The sequence below is a fragment of the Bombus huntii genome, chromosome 5 (assembly GCF_024542735.1).
Source record: "Bombus huntii isolate Logan2020A chromosome 5, iyBomHunt1.1, whole genome shotgun sequence".
In the NCBI taxonomy this organism is placed as follows: Eukaryota; Metazoa; Arthropoda; class Insecta; order Hymenoptera; family Apidae; genus Bombus; species Bombus huntii.
Window position 1 is genome coordinate 4,882,593 of NC_066242.1, and position 24,335 is coordinate 4,906,927.

Consider the following 24,335-nt stretch of genomic DNA (forward strand, 5'->3'; position numbering starts at 1 on the left):
TTATATTATTATATATGCATACTTATTAATTTAGAAATATTTCAAGTTTTGTCCAATCAAAATTATTGAGAAGATAGCAACGAGATACAAAATACCGTCAGTTGTCCGCGGCGTTCGAATGTACTGGGACTTTTCGACACAACATCTGCACAGCGCGACCGCGCTGCTAGGGACTCAAAATAGTTAGTAAAGATCTGTCGTCACAGAAATTGACATTTTCTCCTTATCTTCCAAGGTTAGTTAAGAGTTACTATCTCTTCTTCCCCTTAAGCATATAATAAATTGATATGTATCCGCAATTAATTGAACTCATTGTACATAGTAGCATTTATCACAGTAGCATTTGACTGCCACGCCGACATCACATGTTTCGCTCACGACGTCACGGGATTATTTTTATTATTCAAAGCATATAATAGCAAAATAATAATAAATTGATGATGTAAGACAACATTCTTCCCCAATGGGCCGTTTATCTTATTGGTGGTTACGGGTGACCACCGTGGCGCCTTGGTAACAGTTGATAGCGACATATTATAACAAACCATTTCAGCAAACCATTCGCATTTGTTATGTCGTCGTAAGCGAAACGTCCAGAATATATTGTTGAAACGTGTAGAACATATTAGTAAACAGCATTATGATTATTTCTATGATTTCGACAAAACATTCGGCTGAAATGATAAAGGTCCGCAAAAAAGATTATGTTTGATGTTATGTATGCGATAAACCAATGGTAGTGGTAGATCATAACAGAGGAAATTGTGCTGTAGATTTATCAGATCAAATGATAGCATATTCTACACCACATAGAAGAACCCTCAAGCGGTATATAAAATTAGCTTTAGAGTTATTGTTAAATACATCAATTTCAAACGCGATGATACTCTATAAACAAGCAACAAAAACAAAAATCAAGATATCAGATTTTAATATGGCACTCGCAATGCACCTTATACAGTGCCATTCACCAGAGCAGTCAAATATACTTATTCGAAAAAAATGCGACACGAAATGCGGAAGAAAGAAGGGCAAGCGTACCTGGCACGAAAATTTTGCGGAGAGTGCTATAAAAAAATTGTTAAACAGTTAGGATCAAAAATTGCTAAAATTCGGACCAAACAGGTAACCACCTATTGTCCAGATTGTATAGATGAACCACATTTATGTTTAGTGTTTTAACACAGTGCACCGTTAGATACAAGGTTTGTTCTCATTTTTCTTTTATCGATGTTCTAATAAAGATGTTTAATTGTTCAATGTGACACTTTTTATTTCAAAGTATCTTCTACTTATCGGTTATATTCAAAATGCCCTAACTGTCAATTTTCATACAATTTTTACAATTGTAAGAAGTTCAAGCGCTGCGGTCACCAATGACCACCGTGGCGTTGTATGAGAAACCGTAGCCGGTCATACATGACCAACGTGGCAGTCAAAGTGTTAATATTATTCATTTATAATACAGGAATAAATTATCTGTATATCGTTGCATTATATTATATCGCAACTGCAGTATATTATATCATTACAACTGATACGCAACGATAATAACATACGAAAATACCGACCTTAACGAATTCGTGGACGCAACGGACGATGCACCTGTTCTCTCGAAAGTTACGAGTTTGACTGTCGACCCATGAAATTCGTTCAAAACACTCGTCTCGCCGCATTAGGAACAGTTAATTCCTCGACCGTTTGCGGTTCGTCCTTCGCGTGCACACGAAAATATGGAATACATTTCGGTTCGACCGTTTTAGAGGCTTATTTGGAAATTAAACCGCGTTGAACAACTGCGTTTAAATTGAATTCTTCTACGATTTGACTGCCGATTGATTACAAGCATTCATGCATTTTTCGTTTATCATTGTTGCACGATGGCAATGAATTTTCGATGTTTCATTCGATACGTTTGATGGTATCTGAGAGAAATATCGAAGCTTGCGAGGATTTTTCTGTGAATAACAGAACAAAGAAAATACGTGGAAGGGAGAAATAACGGAGAAAGAACCGTTCCATAAAGAAATTGAAGAATAGCGATTCGATCGATGATGCTCCCCATAAATTCCAATAAAAAGCGAATACACGATCGGAAGATCGGCATCGCGTGAGATATAGCGCGATACCAGACCGGATTATTCGACAGTTTTCACTGAATATAACATTTTCCTTACCACTTTTTCCCCGCCATCTGATAAAGGGTCGAATTTCAATTAAGAATTTCAAACTACGTTTGATGCTATCTAACAGTAGCACTACCGACATTTAATATGTCCACTTAGACATACTAGGTATGCATATACATAGAAGGTATATCTATGGTCGCAATAAAAGTGATACGGCAAAAATGAGACGCGTAATAAAGTATAATAAGTGCAATAAAGTAAATAGTGTAATAAAGACTTCCATATTTGAACTAATAGGCAGATAAAAATGTTCGGATAATGGAATAGAAAAGGGCTGTTCTATTGTCAAGTAGAAAACGACGGTTCTAGTCAGACCATAAATACTATCAATTCAGCAAACACGCAGAGAATCAAAATCTGCGGACACAAAAACGCAAAATCCTCTCTGCAATGCGCACAGGAAATCACAGTCGCACGCACAGGCCGCATTTTAATCGCTGCAGCACGCGTGCATTGGCGTGAATACAAACGCACATTTAGCAGCGAACGGAACTTCGCCGCAGTGCGTTCGCGCGACAGACAGTTCCCGTCGATAATTTATGAACGCCAGCGCTACTTTCCGCGTCCCTGAACAGGGCAACCCCTGTACGGGGTTGGCTCCTCCGAAGCAACCGGAAGTCACCGGGTTGATGCGGCCAGCGCGCGGAAATCAAGGCATCTCCGGGATCGTGACTCGAGAAATCGATAGATTGAATTTCAGCCTGGCCCGCCTTGGCTCCGTCCAGATGTAGAGTATCTTGTTCAAGATATTAGATCGTTCGAGATAACTATGCGGCAAACCGCGCCACGATATGCTCGAACATCGAATTTCGGGACAGCGAAAATTCTACAGTGTATTTCAAAAATCGTGTCACGTATACTTGTTACGTAAACTGAAGACAACTGTAGAAATGATCGATGAGATTTTCAATCGAACGCAGAATGTGTCCATGTCGTCGTGATATGTTCTCTGGCGTTTATAGCCAAATTAAACGACGACATTGAGACTATTTATTTTATTAGTTCAGTCTTAAACCTTAAGTGATATTCGTTAATTGAATTTATCATGTAATTCCATTTAATTGTAAAAAGTAAAAGGGGTAAAAAGTAGAAGAGGAAGAAGAAGAGAGGAGGAACGACTATCTACGATAGTTATTGATGATAGGCTTACCGCGTTCGAGTTTCATGGAATACGTTCGTATTATCGGGAAAGTAGAGAATAAGTCTATGCTACAATTTACGGTACAATTAGAATTTCTAGAAACAGCAATTTTTCTTGCCAATGAATTATCATACTTTTGTCTGTTGAACTTTTGGACAAACTTTGCCAACCATGTAACTATAAAGTGTACTAAAAACTACTCAAGAGTTGAAAACTCCGTCGTCCACCAGCCTCGCCCTGTCGAAACAGCCAAGCTGCAACTTCCGATAACCGCTCGTTTCCTGACGAACTTCTTCCTTGGAATAACAGTCACGGACAGCAACTTTCTGTCATCGATGTTTTAACGGGAAGAGGAAGAAACCGAAAGGTTCCGCGATCCACGATGAAATTTCCAAAGAAACGAGGAGATTTTGCTAGGTAAGGGAAGTCCCGGAGGAACGAGAATAAACTCGATACAGGATGGATGCAGGAAAGTGTGCCACACCGCTCGTTCTGCGCAAATACGAAATAGGAAGCATAAATTCGTTCGAATTTACGGCCGGCCCCCGGACAAATGTTTCAACTTGGAGACGCATTCTCCCCGTGCTGAGACCGCGTCAACGTCAAAACCAATTTTCGAAGTTTTCCATCCACGGAACTACTTTGCCACACTACAGAGCCACGAGCAACTCGCCGAAAGTTTCTGCTAACACGCGCCCTATCGTCGCTCTGCTTGTAATTTTTCGAAAATTTCCTGCAAGAACGCCGTTCCTATTCGATAACTTTCTAACTTCCATAAAATAGCTGTACAAACGGTATAAAAGAGTTAATGAAAAAATATAAAGGATAGTGTCTTTTAATCGTCTCTGAACTTTGCCCTCGTTTCTTCCGGTAGAATATCCCATCGTAAGTCAGACAAGGCGCGAAACTTTTAACCCGCGAATGGTAGACCAATTTTCTTGATTTATTCAACGATTTCGCTTGGAATAAGTTGCTGCTTTTCGCTACAATGTTTCTTTCAAACTTCATAAAAAATGTATCTGAAAATATATTTTTTCAAAGCTTCCATGTATCCTGCTCCCCTTCTTTCAATTTCACAGTAGTAGAGCTCGCTGCTTGGCGAGTCACGCGTTTCTCACCATCCTTTAACAGCCTTTCCTTCCTGCCTTACGTACGTCGAGAAGTTTAACAGGTTGCTAAGGGTGTATAGTATGGAGGAAGATTGATGGGAAACGATCGCGACCGACTTTCCACCAGCTTATCGAGACTCCTGCTCCTTTCCACTCGGTCGGATGACAGCGTTGCCTGTCAGGACTTAGCGCCCAAGTCAAAATGGACAGGCAACTGGTTTACTCATCCACTCGTGATAGCACACGCAGTGCAAGATATTCACTTTCGATGGTAAAAGGATTCGCCGGCTAATAGAAAAATGTGAACCAGCAGAGCTGAAGTTTTTTTTCGAAGATCTCGTCATTTGTGATTTTCTACTTTCATTTTACGAATTTCGAAATATACATTACGAAACTCTGATTAACTTTTCCGATATGATTACTCTATCGCACATAAATATTCATACATACATATACACCCTGTAGTAGCGTAGTGCAGGAGATAAAGTGTATTTGTCGTTGTTCGATATATTATTATTTTAGGTGGTACAATATTTTTCAGGAAAAAGCCGATATAGCTGGCTGAAAACTCTAACTGAAAACTTTTTTCGACAATGGCAATGAAGCCTGACAATGGCCACCTCTATGAAAACGGTTGTTCGAATCTGACACTTGCGAATTAATATCGATGACGGAAACCGAGTTGGATCCGATCGTTCGATATAACGTTCGGCTATATGGTCGAATAAGAGTACTGTACATAGTGAAACACGGTTAATTTGCGACGCATCAGCTATAATTCGTAGCGTGGTTACGGGATACATGCCGTACTTCTTGTCTACTTTAGGACAAATGCCTGTGTTAAAATTCATACGCGTAATTGCTAATTGTAAGTTGGCGACCGGTTAATCCTTCGCTGAGAGATCATGTTTGGTATATCTTCGTTCCGGTTACTGTAAGTACCCATCATTTTAGGGTTCTATCGACGAATTATTAGTTCGTCTCGAGAAACATAGTTAGCAGGATTCTATCGTTGGAGAAATACTCGACGACGGAAACATAACAAGGTTGTAAAGTCTAAGTTAGTGTTATAGTTCACAGGCTTGAACGACTGGATGAGTAAATTAACCAAAGTATTTTACATCTTTTAGCTAATAAGGCAATACGTGAAATGTCTGTTTATACGATTTAGCTTGTAAATTGTACCTAACTTTCAACTCCACCATTGTATTAGGTTTTCCGAAAAGTTTCTTTCGTTTTATGAGGAAATAATAGACGCACAACGTTTTTTGTTTTATTTTATTGTGTCGAATTACGTACTGTAATTTTGTACTGTTGAGATAAACATTGCCACATTTCACGAACTTGGTTTCACGTTTGTGTGAAGGTGCACTGTTGTAAAAAACACGTTTGCGAAAGAAAGACACTTCCCGGACAACCTAATACTGTAAGTATTATTATTGCGCTATATGTTTACGAAGTCGTAGATCCTTCTTTCTTTAACATTCTGTGTATTTGTGAAATAAAAACGAGAGTGTGTATTCCACGATGTAACTTTTGAATTAATTAATTTAGGGTTACTCGCTGAATGAGATCTCGATCATTGTTGCATTAATCTGCGCGTGGAAGCGAAGAAGTTCTACATTTTCCAAGCGAAATGAATTCGATCTTGATATGTTTGAATTGTTAGTTTCCACGCGAGGATATTCGCAGAGAGGCGCAAGAAAGCGTATAAATCCAAGCATTCGGAACTAAAGCTATTAACAGCAATTGGATCCTGATGTGTTTCCTGCTGATTAATACGATCTGATACTACTGCTGTCGGCCTATCAGATTTCAAACCACGGTTCTTGTAAATGATTCGTTATAATTCGCTTTCACTGACCCTTGCCTAGTTGCCTGCCCCATGATCACACCGAGCGAGCGGTGATTTGCACGCCCCATTACCGATCCCGTCACGTGGATTACTCGTAAAGATTAAAGAGCGTTGCCCGATCAGGCTACCGTCCAGATCAATACGCTTCTCTTTCTACTCGATATTCTTTCGCTAGGTTCACGGGAACGAACGAGCTCGTATTATTTCACGCGCACTCTCCAAAATGGAGTATCGATCCCACAGCAGTCACGATTCGCGTCGAATAGTTTCTCAACCTCGAGAATCATCGTGAAATCGGTAAAATAGATATCAAACACGAGACTCGCAAATGAGAGGCAGGACCGAGCCTTTCAATTTCGGTTTTTCTTTCAATTTCGTAATTGTAGATATTTCCGATTAAAGGGGCCCGGTTGAAAGGATCAAAATTTAATTTGTGTTTCGGAATCGGCAGTTGTTCTAATATTTACTTGCGAACTAGCCTGCGCGCGTTAGAATAAATTCTTATATCTTTATAATAGTAATGCATCGACATTGTACGTAACATCGTAGTATCATATGGGAGAGGCCTGAAGTAAGAAAAGATGGCGGTAAAATATACTCACGCTCTCAAATTTGTCCTTGTTCTTGGCATGCTGAGCGATAAACCTGGCATCGTCGACGGTCTTCTCGATCTCGCGTACCAACGGCTTCTCGAATGTGGGGCTGATGTCCTCGTGAACGTATGCGGGGCTGGCTGGGCCGAACAGATCGTCGTCAGCCCCCGGCAGTGGCAGCGAGGGTAAGGGTTCCTCGAAGCAGGGCGCTACGGTACCTACGGTGGCCACGGCACCGAGGTCGTACCTAGTTGCTGATGGTGGCAATCCGTGTGCAGGTATCTCGTACTCCCCGCTGAACCTGTTGCCGTAGTACGTATCGTACTTATCAGTCTCTTGTACATGGAACACATCGGTGAGCATGCCTTCGGGCGGTTTCCCGTTGGTCGCTTCGACGTCGTCGTCGTCGTCATCGTCGCCGACGGGCTCGCCGTCGGCGTTCACCACGGCGACACCGACGCCGTTTCTCCCTACCACCACCACCTCCTCCTCTTCGTCGTCGTCGTCGTCCTTTTTCGGCCTCTCGATCAGAAGGTACCGCGGTAATTTTTGTATGAACACCACCCGCACCCATTTCGCCATACGATGAGTGACGGGCGAGCGAAAATTCACGTTCAACACGGCTATCGTCACCACCACGGATAGGGTGACCAGTACCATCGTGAACAACAGGTACTTGCCGAGCAACGGTACCGTTAACGACGTGGGCGGTATGATCTCGGCCAACAATAGGAAGAACACCGTCAACGACAGCAGAATCGAGATCGACAGCGAGACTTTCTCGCCGCTGTCGCTCGGCAGGTAGAACACCAGCACCGAGAGAAAAGATATGCCCACGCACGGTACGATTAGGTTCACCGTGTAGAAGAGGGTCTTGCGGCGTAGGGTGATATTGAACACGATATCGGGGTAGGGCTCCTCGCAGCATATGTAGAACGCCTCGTTCCTCTCGGCAGGCACTTTTATGATGTCCCACTCGACGGAAATGTAGTAGTCGGTTAGGTCGATCCCGACCTCAATTTGGTTCGAGTCTTCGGTCTGGGCCAGGTGTCGTAAGTCGACCTGCGGACATACGTTTGACTATCAGTTTCTTTGTCTACGTCGGATACGATGAGACGAAATGACGCGAAGCAAAAGGAAAAGAAAGAAAAATAGAAAAAATGGGAAAGGAAGAAGAGAAGGGGGAAACCACTGATTTTAGATTATGTTATCATGGTTAAGCGACTAACGCGATTGCAATGGTTATCGTTGAGAGCGCAGTTGCATATAACAGTTAAGATGAGGAGAACGTCGTAGTCTGAGAAAAGTCTACGCTGTCGCTAATGTTATTTGTCGTTGAACATAGTTGGACGATACAGGCAAGTTTATCTACGGTAGTTTTCTGCAGCGATATAAAAGAGTTGCTTACTTCCAAAAGACCTTTTGTAGAGCAAGTTAAATCTTCCGGCACAAATACATTCCTAAACAACTACGTTTCTATACAAACTTCTTGACAATCGGATCAAACTAGGTAGAATGATGTTATTACGATTGTTCCTTTTGGTCGCAGATAGTCGAAACAGCTAGATGATCGTCTACTTAATTCTTCCTATCGCATCCTAACATCGGAACGTGCAAGTAAATTATCCAAGGTACGGAGAACGGTAATTGGTTCGTTTAAAGATTATCATGGCGCAGTGTACCGTCTAATTGAGGCTTCAGATAAGGAGCGTTACGCGAAATCAGCCATTTGACAGAGGGTTACGTATATAGGTTCGCGCGTGTACGTGCCTGAGAGTGAAACAGGGGGCGAGAAGAGAAGGACTGACGAATAATAAGGGTATTTCGTGAGACGTCGCTTAACTGGGAAACGAGGGATGCTTAAACCAAAAATAAAACGACTCCGAAGGACGACGTCTGTTTCCTCTCTTGCTGTTACAAATGTCTCATCGAAACTCTATAAGACTCGCGATGCAGAGTATCTTCTTGATTTTACTTTCCCCGTGGCGAATCCGATTGTTTAAAGACGGAGACGAGGAAAGTGGACGAGGAAAGAGCAAGGATCAGCCGGGAAGAAAAGTCGGAGCTAGCGAACGAAAGAAATTGGATAGCCCTAATGGGTCGCCGGGATAGGCGGTGGGTTTCACTCGGAGTTGTCGAATCTGAGAATAGGAATAAACTCCAAATCTCTCTTCCATCGAACTTCCGCCGCTAGCTAGACGCTCCTTGATCCTCTCCGGACCACTTCTGAGATCTTCTGATAGCTTCGCGAGGACATCTCTGCGCGTTAAACCGCACTCCTTTCCTTCGTCCTCTTCCTTCTGTCGTATCATCTTCCTGCTACTAATCGAACAACAGGAACCTAGCCACTGAACTGTGTCGTGTAATTCCAGGAAGAAAGCAGAACCTTCTCGAGTACTGCTTTCGATGCGGTTTTTTCTTGATACCCCTTTATGACTTTTAGTTTTAACATTTTGTCCTTTCCTTGGACTGTCTGGTCTGAACGAGTCTAGTTCAGTGACATAGACTGTCGCTGTTATATTTTACTACTGAAATTCATTTCGTGAAAGTATCCTTTACGCTGTTGAAGTTTTCTAATTATTTATGTTGAATTCTTGCGGTTATTTTAGGTGCTGACATTCCTCCTTTCCTCCTGGTATTTTCTAGTACGAATTTTTTAATCCCTGAAATTCTTTCTAGTGCTGGAAATCCCCTTTTCTATGTCCTCGTAGTGCTTTTTAAAAACTTGCTGACATTCTTATTCCTTGTTTTTTTCTACTTTTCTTTTTATTATCATCCACTCTCGCGCTATTAACGTGCCTCTATACGAAATCCCAGACGAATTTACGTTAGAAGAGTTAGCTGCCAGATTACAGAGAGTTCTGCAAACATCTCTCGATTCGATTCCTTAATTTACGATCTACAGACAGATAATCGTCACTAATGGGAATCGACGTCAGGAAGGAAATGCGAAGAAGCATCTTAACGATTATCTTCGGTCTTCTGGAGGACTTGTTGAGCCACGATTGGCCGTCTTGAAGGAAATGAGGAAAACGATGCCATCGATATGTCCAAGTAGGTCGAGTCTTCTACTCGATGTCCTGTACACTTCCTTTCGTCGAACAGATCATCGTGGAAAGCGAGTAACGAGTTATAGATTTGCTCTATACGGATCAGATTTCGACAAAAATAGCGACATTAGGCGAGGAGATTCAAAAGGAATTCTGCTATTATCATTTCCAGTAATATTTCTTTCACGATATCTAATAATTCCGTTATTATTAGGTCAAAGTTCAACGTAGAATTTTTACCTTGGAAAATTGCGTTCCAGTATTATCGAAAAGTCGCTCACCTGCAATGTACTTTGCGAACGTTCGTATTTCGTCGAATGTCAAATGTTGTTTGCGCGTCCGACATATAAAATTGGAAGGAATCGATAGCTCCGACTACGCCAAGTATTTGCACCATTCGGTCGCAGGAATAGACGCGTAATGCACTGTAGCGGCACATGAGTCATAGGACGAGGCGGATTGAGAGCGACTCGTATTGTTGTTGTGCCTCGGAACACGGACACAGCCTTGACGCACGAAACATATCGATAGGCAAACTCCGGACAAAACAAAGTCACCGTTATGGGCAACCGTCGATTTAAGACAAATTCAAATTTTTCGACTCCCCCGACCAGTATAAATAAACGGACGCGATCGCGAGCGAGTTAGTATATCCCGAGTATCTACGAATTATCGATCAATATCTACGAGTCGTTATCCGAGTTATAGTTATCGAGTTTTACGCGAGCGATCATACTCTATCTTTGCGAATTCATTTGTACGAACGTCTCTCGACGGCATTTATATTTATTCATATTTATTATATTTATCCAAAATATATTTGATGGGTTGCAGCAGCAAATTCTCGTATTCCAAATTATTAATCCTCACTCAATCCACTACAGCACTTAGCGACAGCGTTTATGAGCGGACACGTTTGCTTTCGATAAAATTTCGGCCTCGATATTGCCACGCCTTTATCGGCGTCAAATTGCAAGCTCTAAATGAGTCACCATACTTCTCCAAATAAAATGTTTTTCGAGCTGCCTAACCTAACCCCAACCTAACCTCAATTAACGAACCTTCTTTCTCGTGAAACAACCTGACATATTAGTTTGCCCGAAAAGTTTCTTTCGTTTTATAAGGAAATAATACACGCACAATGTTTTTTGTTTTATATTAGTTTCTTGAATCATGCACGAACATAATAATAAAAATAGGCCGAAATGGATCATACCTAATTCAATAAAATAATATAAAACAGAAATTGTTGTTCAACTATTATCACCTTATGAAACGAAAGAAACTTTTCGGACAACCTAATATTTCAAATACCTTTCGAATAGTTTTCATCTTTCTATCCAATTCATGAATTTCATTCGCGACACTCAAAATTGGTTAAAATTGGTTTGAAAAATTAAATTTATTATTAAATCAACCATCAGTGGTATCGTTGTTAACATTATACGGGAAACGTAGAGCGAACAGTCCACATATATCTTCGTATGTCTTTGCCGTGCACGCAGATTACGCGGGAGGCCAGGAATCTCGGTGGAAGCCGTAGGATACAACCGCGAAACCAAGGAAACTGGAATAGAAACGCGAGGAGCGGAAAGCCGCGCTCGAGGGGGCACGAGCTGCTGGAACGGCGAGGTTGCCGGAATGGACGTTCACCGGCGCTACGGAACGATTTTATCGTTCTAGACGCGGGATTTATTTCCGCAATGGTTGTTCAGCGGTGAAATCCACGAACAGCTGGATTTGTTGGGATGGGATAAATCTGTCCATCCACAGGAAGGTGCCTCGGTCAGCGGGAGTCCGCAGGAAGATGAGAAAAGGATTTCGATCTGGCTGAAGCCCTCGTGATCTTCCACTATCGCAAAATTATTCTTCCCTTTTCTTTACCTTTTTGTGTCCCTCGTGGAGAATCTGGAAGACTACGTATCCGAGAATATCGAGAATCACTTGCAAATCCATTGGGTATGAGAAATCTTCGACCGCGAGATGGTCAAATAGAAACCTATCCGCAATGACAGCGATAGATCTTGGTGCTGGCGTTAATGCACAGTCCCAGTAGAATCTATTTAGGATTTGAAATCCGGATCGTTATTTTAGTTTTCGGCAGTTTTAATGGAACATCCAGCGCTTTAGTCTGCCAATTGTATTTTCATCAATCGATCTGTGACACGAATAAACCAACGATGATTCTTGCACCCCGATGCCCTTTAAACGCAAGTTTATATCGATTCAGGCTTGAATATCGGAGGCAATCGATAGGGAAAAGGGAAAAGGATAGCTCGAAAGGCACGCATCCGTCAACAGGCGAGAAAAAGTTTCATCAGAGTCCTGGGGGAAACGCTGGCGAAGCGAGAAGACTCGTCAAAAGCAGGGCCGATGAATCATGACGTTTTCCCGATGCCTGGCTCCACGCTGCAGCCCAGTGTTGAGAGATTATACGTCTACACGAGCGAGCAAGGGCGTGAAATATTTCACGCGGTAGAAGCGCACCCCTTTTAGGCTGCCGGAGATGTTTAAGACACGGACGGATATTTCGAAGCTGAAGGCCGCTATGCGTAGGCGATCAATTATGCCACATAGTCGGCAGATTCTCCCTTGCAATGCTAAAATTTTCAATGACCATGGGAAATTCCATGCATCCGTACGATCGAAGAAAACATTCGATTAAAGAAAATTTCGTGTATTCGTTAGGTCGTTCCACGGGTTCTTCGTATTTTTGTCAAAAGTTTGGTAGAAGAATATAGAGAAGCATTGTGAGTTTAATTAACGTACTCTTTGTAGTTTCCTATTATTATTACTTAAAGTTATCACTTACAATTTGATGAAAATTGTATAATAAAAATTCCCCTTCTGCAACTGCAAATAACATTTTCGTCGTATTCTTGCGTCTAAATCTTGTTCTCGTCTATTCGTTAGAATGTACGTCTACTGTAATCATAATGGAAGGAACAATTTGGTAAGTAGAGAAACGATATTTAATTAAGATTGAATTAGGAAAAAACGAATAACTTGGAAAACACGATCTAATAATGAAAGAAAAATGTTCGAATTTGAAGCATCGCGAGAATTATCATGGGATACTTGGAATCTATTCTATGTACGCTACTTTGCCAGCGAAGCTTCAAAGAAAGCACAGGAAGAAAAGGTTTCCAACAGTTTCCTCGAAATGGAATCGATGAATCGCAGCGTTTTATTGACGTCTGTTAGCACGTGCCAACTGTATCGAGAGACAGTGGAAAGAAAGGCAGCGATATTCTCCGATGGAACAAGGTTTCTCCGCCAGAAGGAAGAAAGCTGGCGAAGGTAATCGATGGATCGGAAGGTTTCATCGAAAACCGTTTTCTTTCTTTTCTCGCGTTACCACACGTCGTTTCTCCTCCCTTAACCAAATACGAACAGTCATTTCGAACTGGAGAACTCTAATCATCCGGATGATCCTCATCGATTTTTCCAGAAGAGAGAACATCCTGACTATAAGTACAGTCGATCAATTCGCTGGTACTCACGGTTCATTCACTAGTCTGAGATGGTCGATCGCTCGGAAGAGATAAACACGAGTCATAGAGCGCTGATGACGAGAAGTGTTCTCCTCTTGCATGAACTTACTTCCGTCAAGGTAGATGAAAACAGCTGAGAATGAATTCTATTCCAGCGAAATCTTTGATAACTCTTTGTCTGCGAGATTTCTTCGAAATGCCGCGCTTGCTTCTCGATTTTAGATATGTTTCCATTATTGCACACGGGCTTGTCAGGACCCAGAACATCGCTGGTACTTTTAACGGCCAACAGCCGTTGAGAGGGGTTGAAAATTGACGTCGCGACTTCGGAACTAACCGTCTGCGTCTACCGCGAAAGAACAAGTCAAACTTCGTACTCGGCTGCTTTGAAGAGGCAACGAAAGAAGAGGACAACTTTGAGTCGAAGATCGCGCAACGATCGCCATCCAACGAGGAAAGATACCGGAAACTTCCACTTCCAGATATCTAGCAAGGGAAAGCTGAGTTCCATTCAGCATCAGGTAAAAATCTGCCGCGCAGAGAAAGGGTGGAAATTGCAAAAGTCATTTAGTCGTTCGAATTAATCATGTTATTTTTAATATAGACAAGTATAGAAAGAGAAGTAAGAGGACATTTGGAATTGCTATTTTTGTGTATATTGGTATCAACAATTCTGAAAACTTTTTAAAACATAGAATAGATGCAGACTGGGGTCACCGTGAGTCACTGACCTCAAGTATTTTCTCCGGGCCAATTTGCACTTTTATTTATATCAGTTAAAATTAATTACCCCTTTTATTAGCATTTAATGAATATGTATGGTTGCCACGGCTATAATGAATCGCTAATATTACATATGGACGATAGTGCATGTGCTCTCGCTTGGAGGAAATAAAGTGGGCCTTCAAATATTTGCGCACCTCTGACACTAAAAATAGCTCGGCAGATAGCTAGAAACTATTTGACTTCTTCTCCTACAAATTTTTGCTTATTTTCCGCCGTTTCAACGCTACAATCCGGACTAGCTACGATTCCAACATCAACAGTCTAACAATTCCTGCCACGTGTAGTTGAGAGAAAGAAAGGGTCGGCCGACCATCGGTTAAGTAATTCATCGAAGATTTGCGGTAGCTCTGCAGCGGCATGAATTATTCGAACGCAGCGAAACGCAGAGAGCATTCGAACCGCTTCAGAATCCGCAGGCTCGCAGCGGGTTTACGCGGACCGGAACGAAATGAAAGAAGAATCACCGGGGAATAGAACTGTCAGCGTAACTTCTAACATAATAAATAGTTGAGACGCGACGTGATAAGTTCGGAACAACGTTTTCTTGTCCCGATGCGAACGAGGTTCAGCACCGAATTCTATGACCCTCGCGCCTTCCGGTTCATCTATATTCTACGCGATAAATGTGTATCGGCTCGCTGCGGAGAGGCTTGGTAGATTGGGGCTTCCGGATCCGTGACGTTGGATCGACGAACTCGGAATCGCATCTAACCTAAGCAATGACGGACTATATGCGGCACTTTAAGGAAGTCGCACGCAACAGTGCATCTTCATGCAAACGTGAAACCAAGTCTGTGAAATGTCGCGGTGTTTATCTCAACAGAACAAAATGGATCGTACGTAATTCGACAAAATAATATAAAACAAAAAACGGTGTGCGTCTATTGTTTCCTCATAAAACGAAAGAAACTTTTCAGACAACCTAATAATATTCGGTAGATATTAAAGATACAGATCTTTGAAACTGAAATGAAAGCATGAAAAACCGTGGTCTACTTGCCAGTTTTGCAGGTATTGGAAAACAGTCGGAGAAATAATATTACAGGGAATATTTTAACAGAATAAAAAAGTAATTTTCAAAAGAGAAGAAGTGATCGATAATCACGACCAGGATCGGAACTTTGAGTTGGAAGTGTTACGCCTAGTTCGATTTAAGCCTATACACGTGCGACATGATGTCTTTATTAGGTGCCTTATTAGCGATGACCGCGTTAATTTACTCGCGCAAGTACTAGCAAATTGTGTAATTTTAGGAATCTCCAATATTCTTAATATTCCTTTTGGTGATTGCCTACTGTTCGTAAATCACAGTAGCCAACAGAATGTCAGATTACGAAAAATCTGCCAGCTAATCTCGAAGATTACAACGTTCTTCTTCAAAAACATTCTTTGTCGCGAATCCTTTTGAAACATTGAACTTCCCTCGTGAATGTGCCTTTCGAATAATCGACACTAGTCGGGGGGATGAGAAATACGATTGGGTGTACGGTGACTCACAGAAGAAATTTTTATCGAAACAAAACCGCAGCAAAAGTTGAACGTGACCGGATTTACAATTCGATCGTTCTCTTTTAAGAAATACTTCGTTGGACCGTAAGTGGACTTGGATCGAAATATGACCGGCCGCTTAATGCAGTGAAATTCTCCGAGGAATATCAAAATATCATCGGATCTGTGACGTTGTCGGTGGAGAAACTTGCAGAACGCTATTGGAAAATTACAAAACGTTCTTTCGCTATAATCGAGACCAAAGGGAGATTAACTATTGGAAGATTGATCAATTTGATTAAATCACGAGCCCATTTAGTAAAGAGCTCTATAAAAACGACGTTGTCGAAAAAGCTGGCGAAATAGCAACGAAGGAAGAAGCAAACGAAGTAGATCGAAATATAAATGTAATAAATTCATCCGACAGAGGGAAGCAAGTACACGTTGAACATCGGTGGGGAAGCTCGTGTTCTAAGGAAAACTCGGTCGACGTTCCATTGATGCGTTCTTGCATATCTTGGTCGCATTGTAACGCGATTCAGCCAGCTAGCCTGCTTTTACCCCCGTTCTTCTTCAGTTCTCTGCTCCTGCTTCAATACAACCTGTCCACCGATGCAAAGAAATTTCTTTACTTTTTCCCGATTTCCCATCCAACCTTCTCATCGTAGAAGCATCTTAACAATTTTTCCACGCTTCTTCCGTTCCGATGCTACTGCTTTACGTATGAATCTAGCGAATGTTCGAGTTATTTGGACAAATTATTTTTAAACCATGCACATTCTCTGGTCTGTTTTACCGGCACTTTCCACTCACGTCACACAGCACTTGAAAACAACTGTTTGACTAGCTCATAGTTTGAAAAGCTCATAATTTTCATCATTTCCTACAACCTAATCTTCGTTTCTTCTTTATGTTTTCAAATTCCTCGCGATCCTTAATTGCAACGTCATTTATTTATGAAAAATATTTACATAGAGTGTGTGCACATCGAAGTGAATAATTTTCACTGGTTTAAAAAATACTCGCCATGGAAGCACGCGACGTTCTGTTAAATTACCCGCAGCCAATTTGACGTTATGAAATTTGCTACTATTAGTCCCGTAGTAGGTCTCCATTGACTCGAGGGAATCGAAGGGGAGGATGACAGTTCTATTTAGCATAAAGCTTTACGTCCAGTCATGGATCCCTAGTCACATTTTGTGCGCAGTAGTATGCGTAACGACTTGCTCGGGGGAATGTTTAATGCAATAGGAAATGGTTGGCGAATTTCGATAGACCGATCGATTTTTAAAGGATACCATATATACATCGCAACATTAGCAGTCGACGCGAATAAAATGCTCGCGTAAGAAAGGAACAAGAAGACAAATTCGAAACAACGTTACGCAACAAGACCATTGTCATCTACGAGCATGACGAAAAAATGTACGAATATGTGAAAGGCTGCAGTCATCGATACGCGTGATTCCTTGTTTCATTGTTTTATACCGAATAACCGCAATAGGGTTAAAATGAATCGCAGCAAAATTCATGGCGAGTTTCACGTTGGCCTAACAAGGTAATCTGGCTGATTAAAAACTGTTTTCTCCCACAATTATTGTGAATTTGTGAACTATTGCGAATTATGATATTATGGTTGGTTCTTTGGTTAAATACTTAGACGATGATTAATCGAGGGTGAAATGAGGGCGAATCGTTGGTTGAATCTTACTCACCGTGTACCCGTCGTAAGTCCAAGAACCAAACTTCATGAAGCAAGTCTGCTCGTCAAAGGGGAAGTACTCCACGTTGATCTCGCAAAATGATTTATAGATCGCTGGCGGTTTCCACACGACCAACCCCGTATGGTGCAAAATTGCTTTGGTCATAATGGTCACCTCGTAGTTGCCATCGGCGCTGAAAACAAAATTAATGTCCATCCTGATTTATGTTCCGTTTTTCACCGGCTTCGTTAGGAGCAGTTTCAATATGGAATTCGCTATATCACGTATCCTCGCGTTAATTAATCACTCAATTCTACAGCTACTTGCAATCTTATCCGAAGCAATCTATAAAATTCTATTCTAATTTTATTCTTTCGTTCCTTTTTCTTTCTTTCTTTTCTTTATTTATTTTTTCTCTTATAAAGAATAAATTTTTATTCGAAGAATAGAGGAAACAGAGAACGAAAGAAAGAGGTTTCAACGGTATCAGAGGTAAGAGATAGGAAAATCCTCGAGATAAACAATAGAAAATAAGTAAAGAGGCATAGGTTGTAGAGTGTACGGTCTACACCGATGTAATAGAACTCTGAAGGAATAAATTCGACGAGATAATGCGACCGGATTTCTAATATAATACGTGCGGCTGTTGTAGCTGCAGCTGTCGTTGCTGCAATTGCACTTGTTGCGCTATTTTCACTCCGGCGTTCTACCTTATTATTGCCCGTTCTGTCGATTACTTCACGTAGAATTCTTCGTAGAAATCACGTCGATGTTTATCGTTTTATGGCCAATCTAAAATAACTCGAACGCGAATATTTCTTACATTTTGGCACGCTATTTCGATATTCAAACTTCGGTTATAATCGAGTTATATTTCGAGTTAGATCGCAGAGCAGCGTATTCCATTTGTCATTTTTATTCATTCTTCCTTCGTAATAATGATATTTAATAATGATCTTAAACGTAGCCGGGGAACTTTGCCAAACTATTAAAGAACCTCATTTAACAAATCGTTGACTGGCCACGACATCTTGCACGTACATTAATCTTCGCAATTATTAAATTAGATCGGCTGATAAGTTCATTGAATTAATGTGTTCAAGAAATATATTCCATTTTTTCATTTAACGAACAGATTTTTAATGCTTCAACAAAACGTCTGCCACAAAATTAGAACGAAAAAACATGTACGTAGATATATCGATAAGAATAAATTTTAGAAGCTTGCGAACGGTAAGAAAATGTTAGTAGTTCGTTGATTATGCAAACAATTGGTGACACATATCGATTTTGGATAAGACACTCGGTAAAAGTCGTGCATGCTAATATTCCATGTTTTATTGAAAGTTTCCTTGATAAACGAACCAAGCTTTTTTCAACCAAGAAGGACAGTACAGAGATACGATGATGAAAAATCGCGATGAAATATGGAATGCGATTCCCTCGACGTTGTAACAAAGTAGACAGTTCAATAAATTCACGGGGGAGAAAGGGACGGTCGTTGCAGTAGCGAGTAGAATATTGAAAGTCAGAAAATCGCGTTTGAATCTTAATATGGGTGCGGTAGAAGCGCGGTAGGTCGGTGGCAGGTGCGCGTGCCTCGAAGCAGATAGCTTTGAGGATGAATGAACGCTACTGGGAATTGGGGTTGCACACGTGCAACGAGAAATAAAACTTCGTTGTAGCGAGCTCGGCTTTTTATCCTAACTGAAAAATATATATGGCCGACGAAAGCGTGTAAACGAATTGTTTCGATACACGTTTGCAATCTTGCAGTTTTCTCCGGGACTGACGTTGGTCAATCTGTCAACCTTTTAATTTCTCAGTAGATCGTTAATTGCAAGTGGAAGAAACCCTGTGATTATCGTGTTTAGATTGTGTAATGTTGCAGGGAATATCGGTTTGGTTGAAAATAAGTAAAACAGAGGATTTTAAATTATGTTCTTTGCAACAGACATATATTTTATTCATCGTGGTAAATTCGTTTTGTAGCTGTAAATAGATAAACATTTTTGCAGTTTATTCCGACGATATGCGTAAATAAAGAATAAGTAAAACCATAAATAGAACGGAGATGCAAAACGAAGAAACTGACAATGAAACGCAAAATTTACAAGCGTTGGATGAATATTAAATTCGTCGAGCAAAAAATATGGTGCAACGGGTTGTTTTCATTTAAGAGGTCAGAGAGTGCACGATGCATCGAATATGGAGTTAAATTCAGCTAGGATTACATACTTGTCTACGACTAACGAATGAAAAGCAGACTATTGTGACAGGGATAAAAGTCACAGTGGTAACTTCGTCATTCTACTTGCAAGTGATTACCAGCAGCGAACGTCATTGCGCATTCGAAATCGCGCCGAGCGTAGAGAATAGTTTCGCACTGCCGATTCCGGTTGTAATCCGCTTTGAAGACACATGCAAGCGGATTTGCAACGTTTAGCATTAAACCGGGACCTCTTGATCGCTGCGCGGGCTTTGTTTGCTACGAAACTTCAGTATCGGATAAAGTTTCCTTCCCTCTGTCCCGTTTCATCCCTGTAATCAGGTTACGCGAACCTGGTTGCGTTAGTGTAGATCTTTCGCGCTCTGTCGTTCGATAATAATCGTACCTTTCATGTCAATGCTACCCTTACTCTGCTCGTCTTTAAACAGTGTCAATATTTCGGTCGTTTCTATCTATGAAATCGTGGTCTCTCTATCAAGATGGAACAGTTGTAGGGATTATCTGACAAAGGAACCTGCGATATTTCGATACCACTGTCCCCGGTTACCTGCACGGCTATGATTTCTTGCCGCAGGGTGATCCGATATCGCATTGTACGTCGTCATCGATAAATAGTTGGCCAGGCTCACAGAATTCACAAACCATCGTCGACCTAACGTCCCTTCGCAAATCTATCGACGTTTCGATCGGGTGTTGCAACTCCAGCGAAGCTGCGTCGCGACTATATCGTTGATTATAGGGCTGAATGGCGAATGAGGGTGTTCTAATTCGCATAAGCACGGCTCGATACACCGAAAATTAGCGAGGACAGGTCACCGTGGCGGGGGTTTATCCGTGCAAAATTGCCTGCAGTCCGACCGGAAGTCAATGCTCCCGAGCGGCCGCTACGCGCCCCCAAAGAGAACAATACGTTCGCGTGGCAATAATTCCATGGCGAGGGCACGAATCTGACGTTCTAAACGCACCGCGTCTCCGGCCTGGAATCTACACAGCCCAGACCTTTGTTCGTCTATTCGTTGCCAGAGGGACTCGTTGCCTTAAGTGGACGTTGGGTAATTACGAAGCTGCAGCTTGCGAGGAGATTTCGTGATTTCGAACCGTGACGCGGATATTCTACATGTTTCCGACACTTGGCGGAGACTGGTTAAGTAGATTGTAAAAAACTCAAGATGGTGCAAAGTGAACACGATGTCGAATCAAATGAACTAGTTCCGTTTGCGTTCTTCTCTTCTTCCTATAAGAATTCATATCAATTGTCTTATTCCGCGAGTCTGCAAACGTGTTTCAGTATCTTGTTGGAAGCTTGTTGAAGCTTGTTTGAACCCGATCGTCGATTGATAGTATGTTCTATCTTGCAAATTGCTCGGCCGAAACGTGGTGGAGATGGATATCTGTATTTTTGATCGCAGCTGTGTTTTCGTAGATAAACAAGGCAAATGTTTGTGCAAACGGATTATTGAGATATGTGTAATTTTGTGTGTTACACTAGATTAGTCGCGTGGTAGTGACGCACACATATGAGTATGAGTGTGTAGAAGTATGTGCGTGCACAGCGTGTCGTAAAACAGATGAAGGCAACTGTTCCGTTGGTAGTGTGGTAAAGAAGATGGTAAGACAAAGAGAGTGCTGAGATGCGTGCAAATATGTGTCGACGAATATCTTGTAAATCACATATTAAATAAGTTTGAAACTATTTTAACACTTTAACTGCCACGTTGCTCATGTATGACCGGACACGGTTTGCCGTGCGACGCCACGGTGGTCATTGGTGACCGGAGCGCTTGAACTTCTTACAATTGTAAAAATTTTATGAAAATTGACAGTTAGGGCATTTCGAATATAACCGATAAGTAGAAGATACTTTGAAATAAAAAGTGTCACATTGAACAATTAAACATCTTTATTAGAACATCGACAAAAGAAAAATGAGAACAAACCTTGTATCTAACGGTGCACTGTGTTAAAACACTAAACATAAATGTGGTTCATCTATACAATCTGGACAATAGGTGGTTACCTGTTTGGTCCGAATTTTAGCAATTTTTGATCCTAACTGTTTAACAATTTTTTTATAGCACTCTCCGCAAAATTTTCGTGCCAGGTACGCTTGCCCTTCTTTCTTCCGCATTTCGTGTCGCATTTTTTTTCGAATAAGTATATTTGACTGCTCTGGTGAATGGCACTGTGTAAGATGCATTGCGAGTGCCATTCTAAAATCTGATATCTTGATTTTTGTTTTTGTTGCTTGTTTATAGAGTATTATCGCGTTTGAAATTGATGTATTTAACAATAACCCTAAAGCTAATTTTATATACCGCTTGAGGGTTCTTCTATGTGGTGTAGAATATGCTATCATTTGATCTGCTAAATCTACGGCACAGTTTCCTCTGTTGTGATCTACCACTACAATTGGTTTATCACATACATAACATCAAACATAATCTTTTTTGCCGACCTTTATCATTTCAGCCGAATGTTTTGTCGAAATCATAGAAATAATCATAATGCTGTTTACTAATATGTTCTACACGTTTCAACAATATATTCTGGAAGTTTCGCTTACGACGACATAACAAATGCGAATGGTTTGTTGAAATGGTTTGTTATAATATGTCGCTATCAACCATTACCAAAGCGCCATGGTGGCTACCCGTGACCACCAATAAGATAAACGGTCCATTGGGGAAGAGTGTTGTCTTACATCATCAATTTATTATTATTTTGCTATTATATGCTTTTAATAATAAAAATACTCCCATGGCGTTCTGAGCGAAACATGTGATTTCGGCGTGGCAGTCAAAGTGTTAATATCATTTCTACATGTAATTTGTGTGTTCCTATACATTTATTTCGGCAACTAAGATCCACAATTCTCAACACGGATATCTGCACCTAACGGAATTTCCCATGGAACCAAGTTTGCGACGTTTGCTTGCACGTGACTATCGGTTGGCGAACTTGGCGTTATACCTTCTACATCGGGAAAATCTGGTTAAGAGATAGAACGATATTGTAACTAATCTGAGGAACGTCAAACATGAACCCGTGGCTCGGAGAAAGAACAGGACATTGAACGGTGGAAGTCGTGCCAAAGAAGTTGGGGATTTTCGATTAATCATATCTTTTTTTCGTGGACAGCGTGTGTTAGTTCTTGCTAGTAGACGCCGCGTAAATCTTCAAACTAGACGTCCCTTTTAAGCGTGGTTGTCTACTCGACCGACATCGAACATTCATCGAAAAAACTACATTGTCCTCCCCATTGGTGAACGCCGGCGAGGACATTCAATTTTTCGCCACCCCTTGCCTCGGCATATTCCATTTGTTACTGGAACAGCGTCTGCGCCACCGGATAGTTCGATCTATCTCATCCTTCTATTAGGTAGATATATCTGTGTGAATCTTCAAAACACGGCCTTCCTGCCTAGAAAAACTTGGGAAGTCTATGCTCCCTTCCTCGTGTGCTTAAAGTGTTCATTCGCGCTTTGACCGTATCGCTGAAATCGATTACTCGTTTCACGAGAAGATAGCCGGAACCTCCAATTTTGCTTGTTGCTGAAGTCACCTAGCGAAAGGTGTGTAACTCTTACCACGAGCATCGAATATTTTGTTTCATGGTGATTAAGCGAAAAGTCGAAGGAAACAGCTGAATTCATATTTTTATGAATACAATCTAAATGAACAGAGATTCGTTTCGCCCATTTAATATTATAATAATTATTAAATTTGGATATTTTGGTCAGGTGGAATGTGCTAATGTAATTCTAATCTATCTATCTTTTATAGATCACAATCTTTTTTCATTACGATTAAAGAAGAAGAGATGATTTGTCACAGAGTCGATGTTTCTCGTTGGAATCAGGAAAAAGGAACGGAGTTGGAGAACTTCGTTGCTTCAGGGGGTTAGCCTCGTGCATCTTTCCTTAAACCTTGAGATTCAGTTTGCCATTGAGCGTGACTCTTGGGCTGGAGCCGCAGGCTGAAACGTTCCCAGTAACGTGGCAAACTATTCCTTACTTAGACGTCTCTTTGTACCTCAACGTCGAAGTGAATTTATCAAAGTTCTAAGCAGTATATGTTCGAATGAAAATTAATGGTTTACGAGGAGCATCTAAATGTATATGTGAAACGGCTGCGTGTAGGAATTTATCGACGAAATAAAATCTTAATTTTCTTTTTAAAATGAGCAGCCTCATAAACGGGAAATTAAACCTCAGCGTTTTACATTGCCCGCTTATGACACGCTTGTGTAATCTCATTATCTGGAGAACAAAAGTAATTAAGAACCCATTTCCGCTGTTTACAAATTTAAAACAAACAACCTTGTTTTTTCTCTATGTTCAGCAGAAGCTGTGAGTCTTTTAGATGGCGGGAAAAAATTCTGCACGCGAGTACCGTATTCAAGATTCATTTTTCTTACATTGATATCGAAAGAATTCGCGAAATCGATGAAATTTCTAGCTGAGTTGTGCGCGCTGACTTTGTACGCTACTGGAACGCGCCACGAGAGATGGGCACGGTCGACGGATCGATATAAGTTTCAGTAGTACAACGTGATATTCTGCAACCCGTTTTTGTCCTCCCTCCGCCGAGCAGGCTGATTCTAGCCAATTAAAATCGGACGAAGTCGATAAATTCGATGTTCGCAGCGACGTAAAATACGTAGAATGGGACCGAAGGAGATGACGATTCTTTGCGAT

At 41.2% G+C, this 24,335-nt stretch overlaps 1 protein-coding gene across 1 annotated transcript in view; it reads right to left on the minus strand.

Moving 5' to 3' along the window:
* LOC126865951 (acetylcholine receptor subunit alpha-like 1) overlaps positions 1-24,335 on the minus strand; it is a 162,381-nt gene that overhangs the window by 20,456 nt on the left and 117,590 nt on the right. Inside the window, exons 5-6 of the mRNA XM_050618920.1 lie at positions 17,421-17,601; positions 6,897-7,949 (exon numbers count right to left, since the gene is read on the minus strand). Coding sequence (XP_050474877.1) covers positions 6,897-7,949; positions 17,421-17,601 — 1,234 coding nt within the window. The remainder of the gene's footprint in view (positions 1-6,896; positions 7,950-17,420; positions 17,602-24,335) is intronic.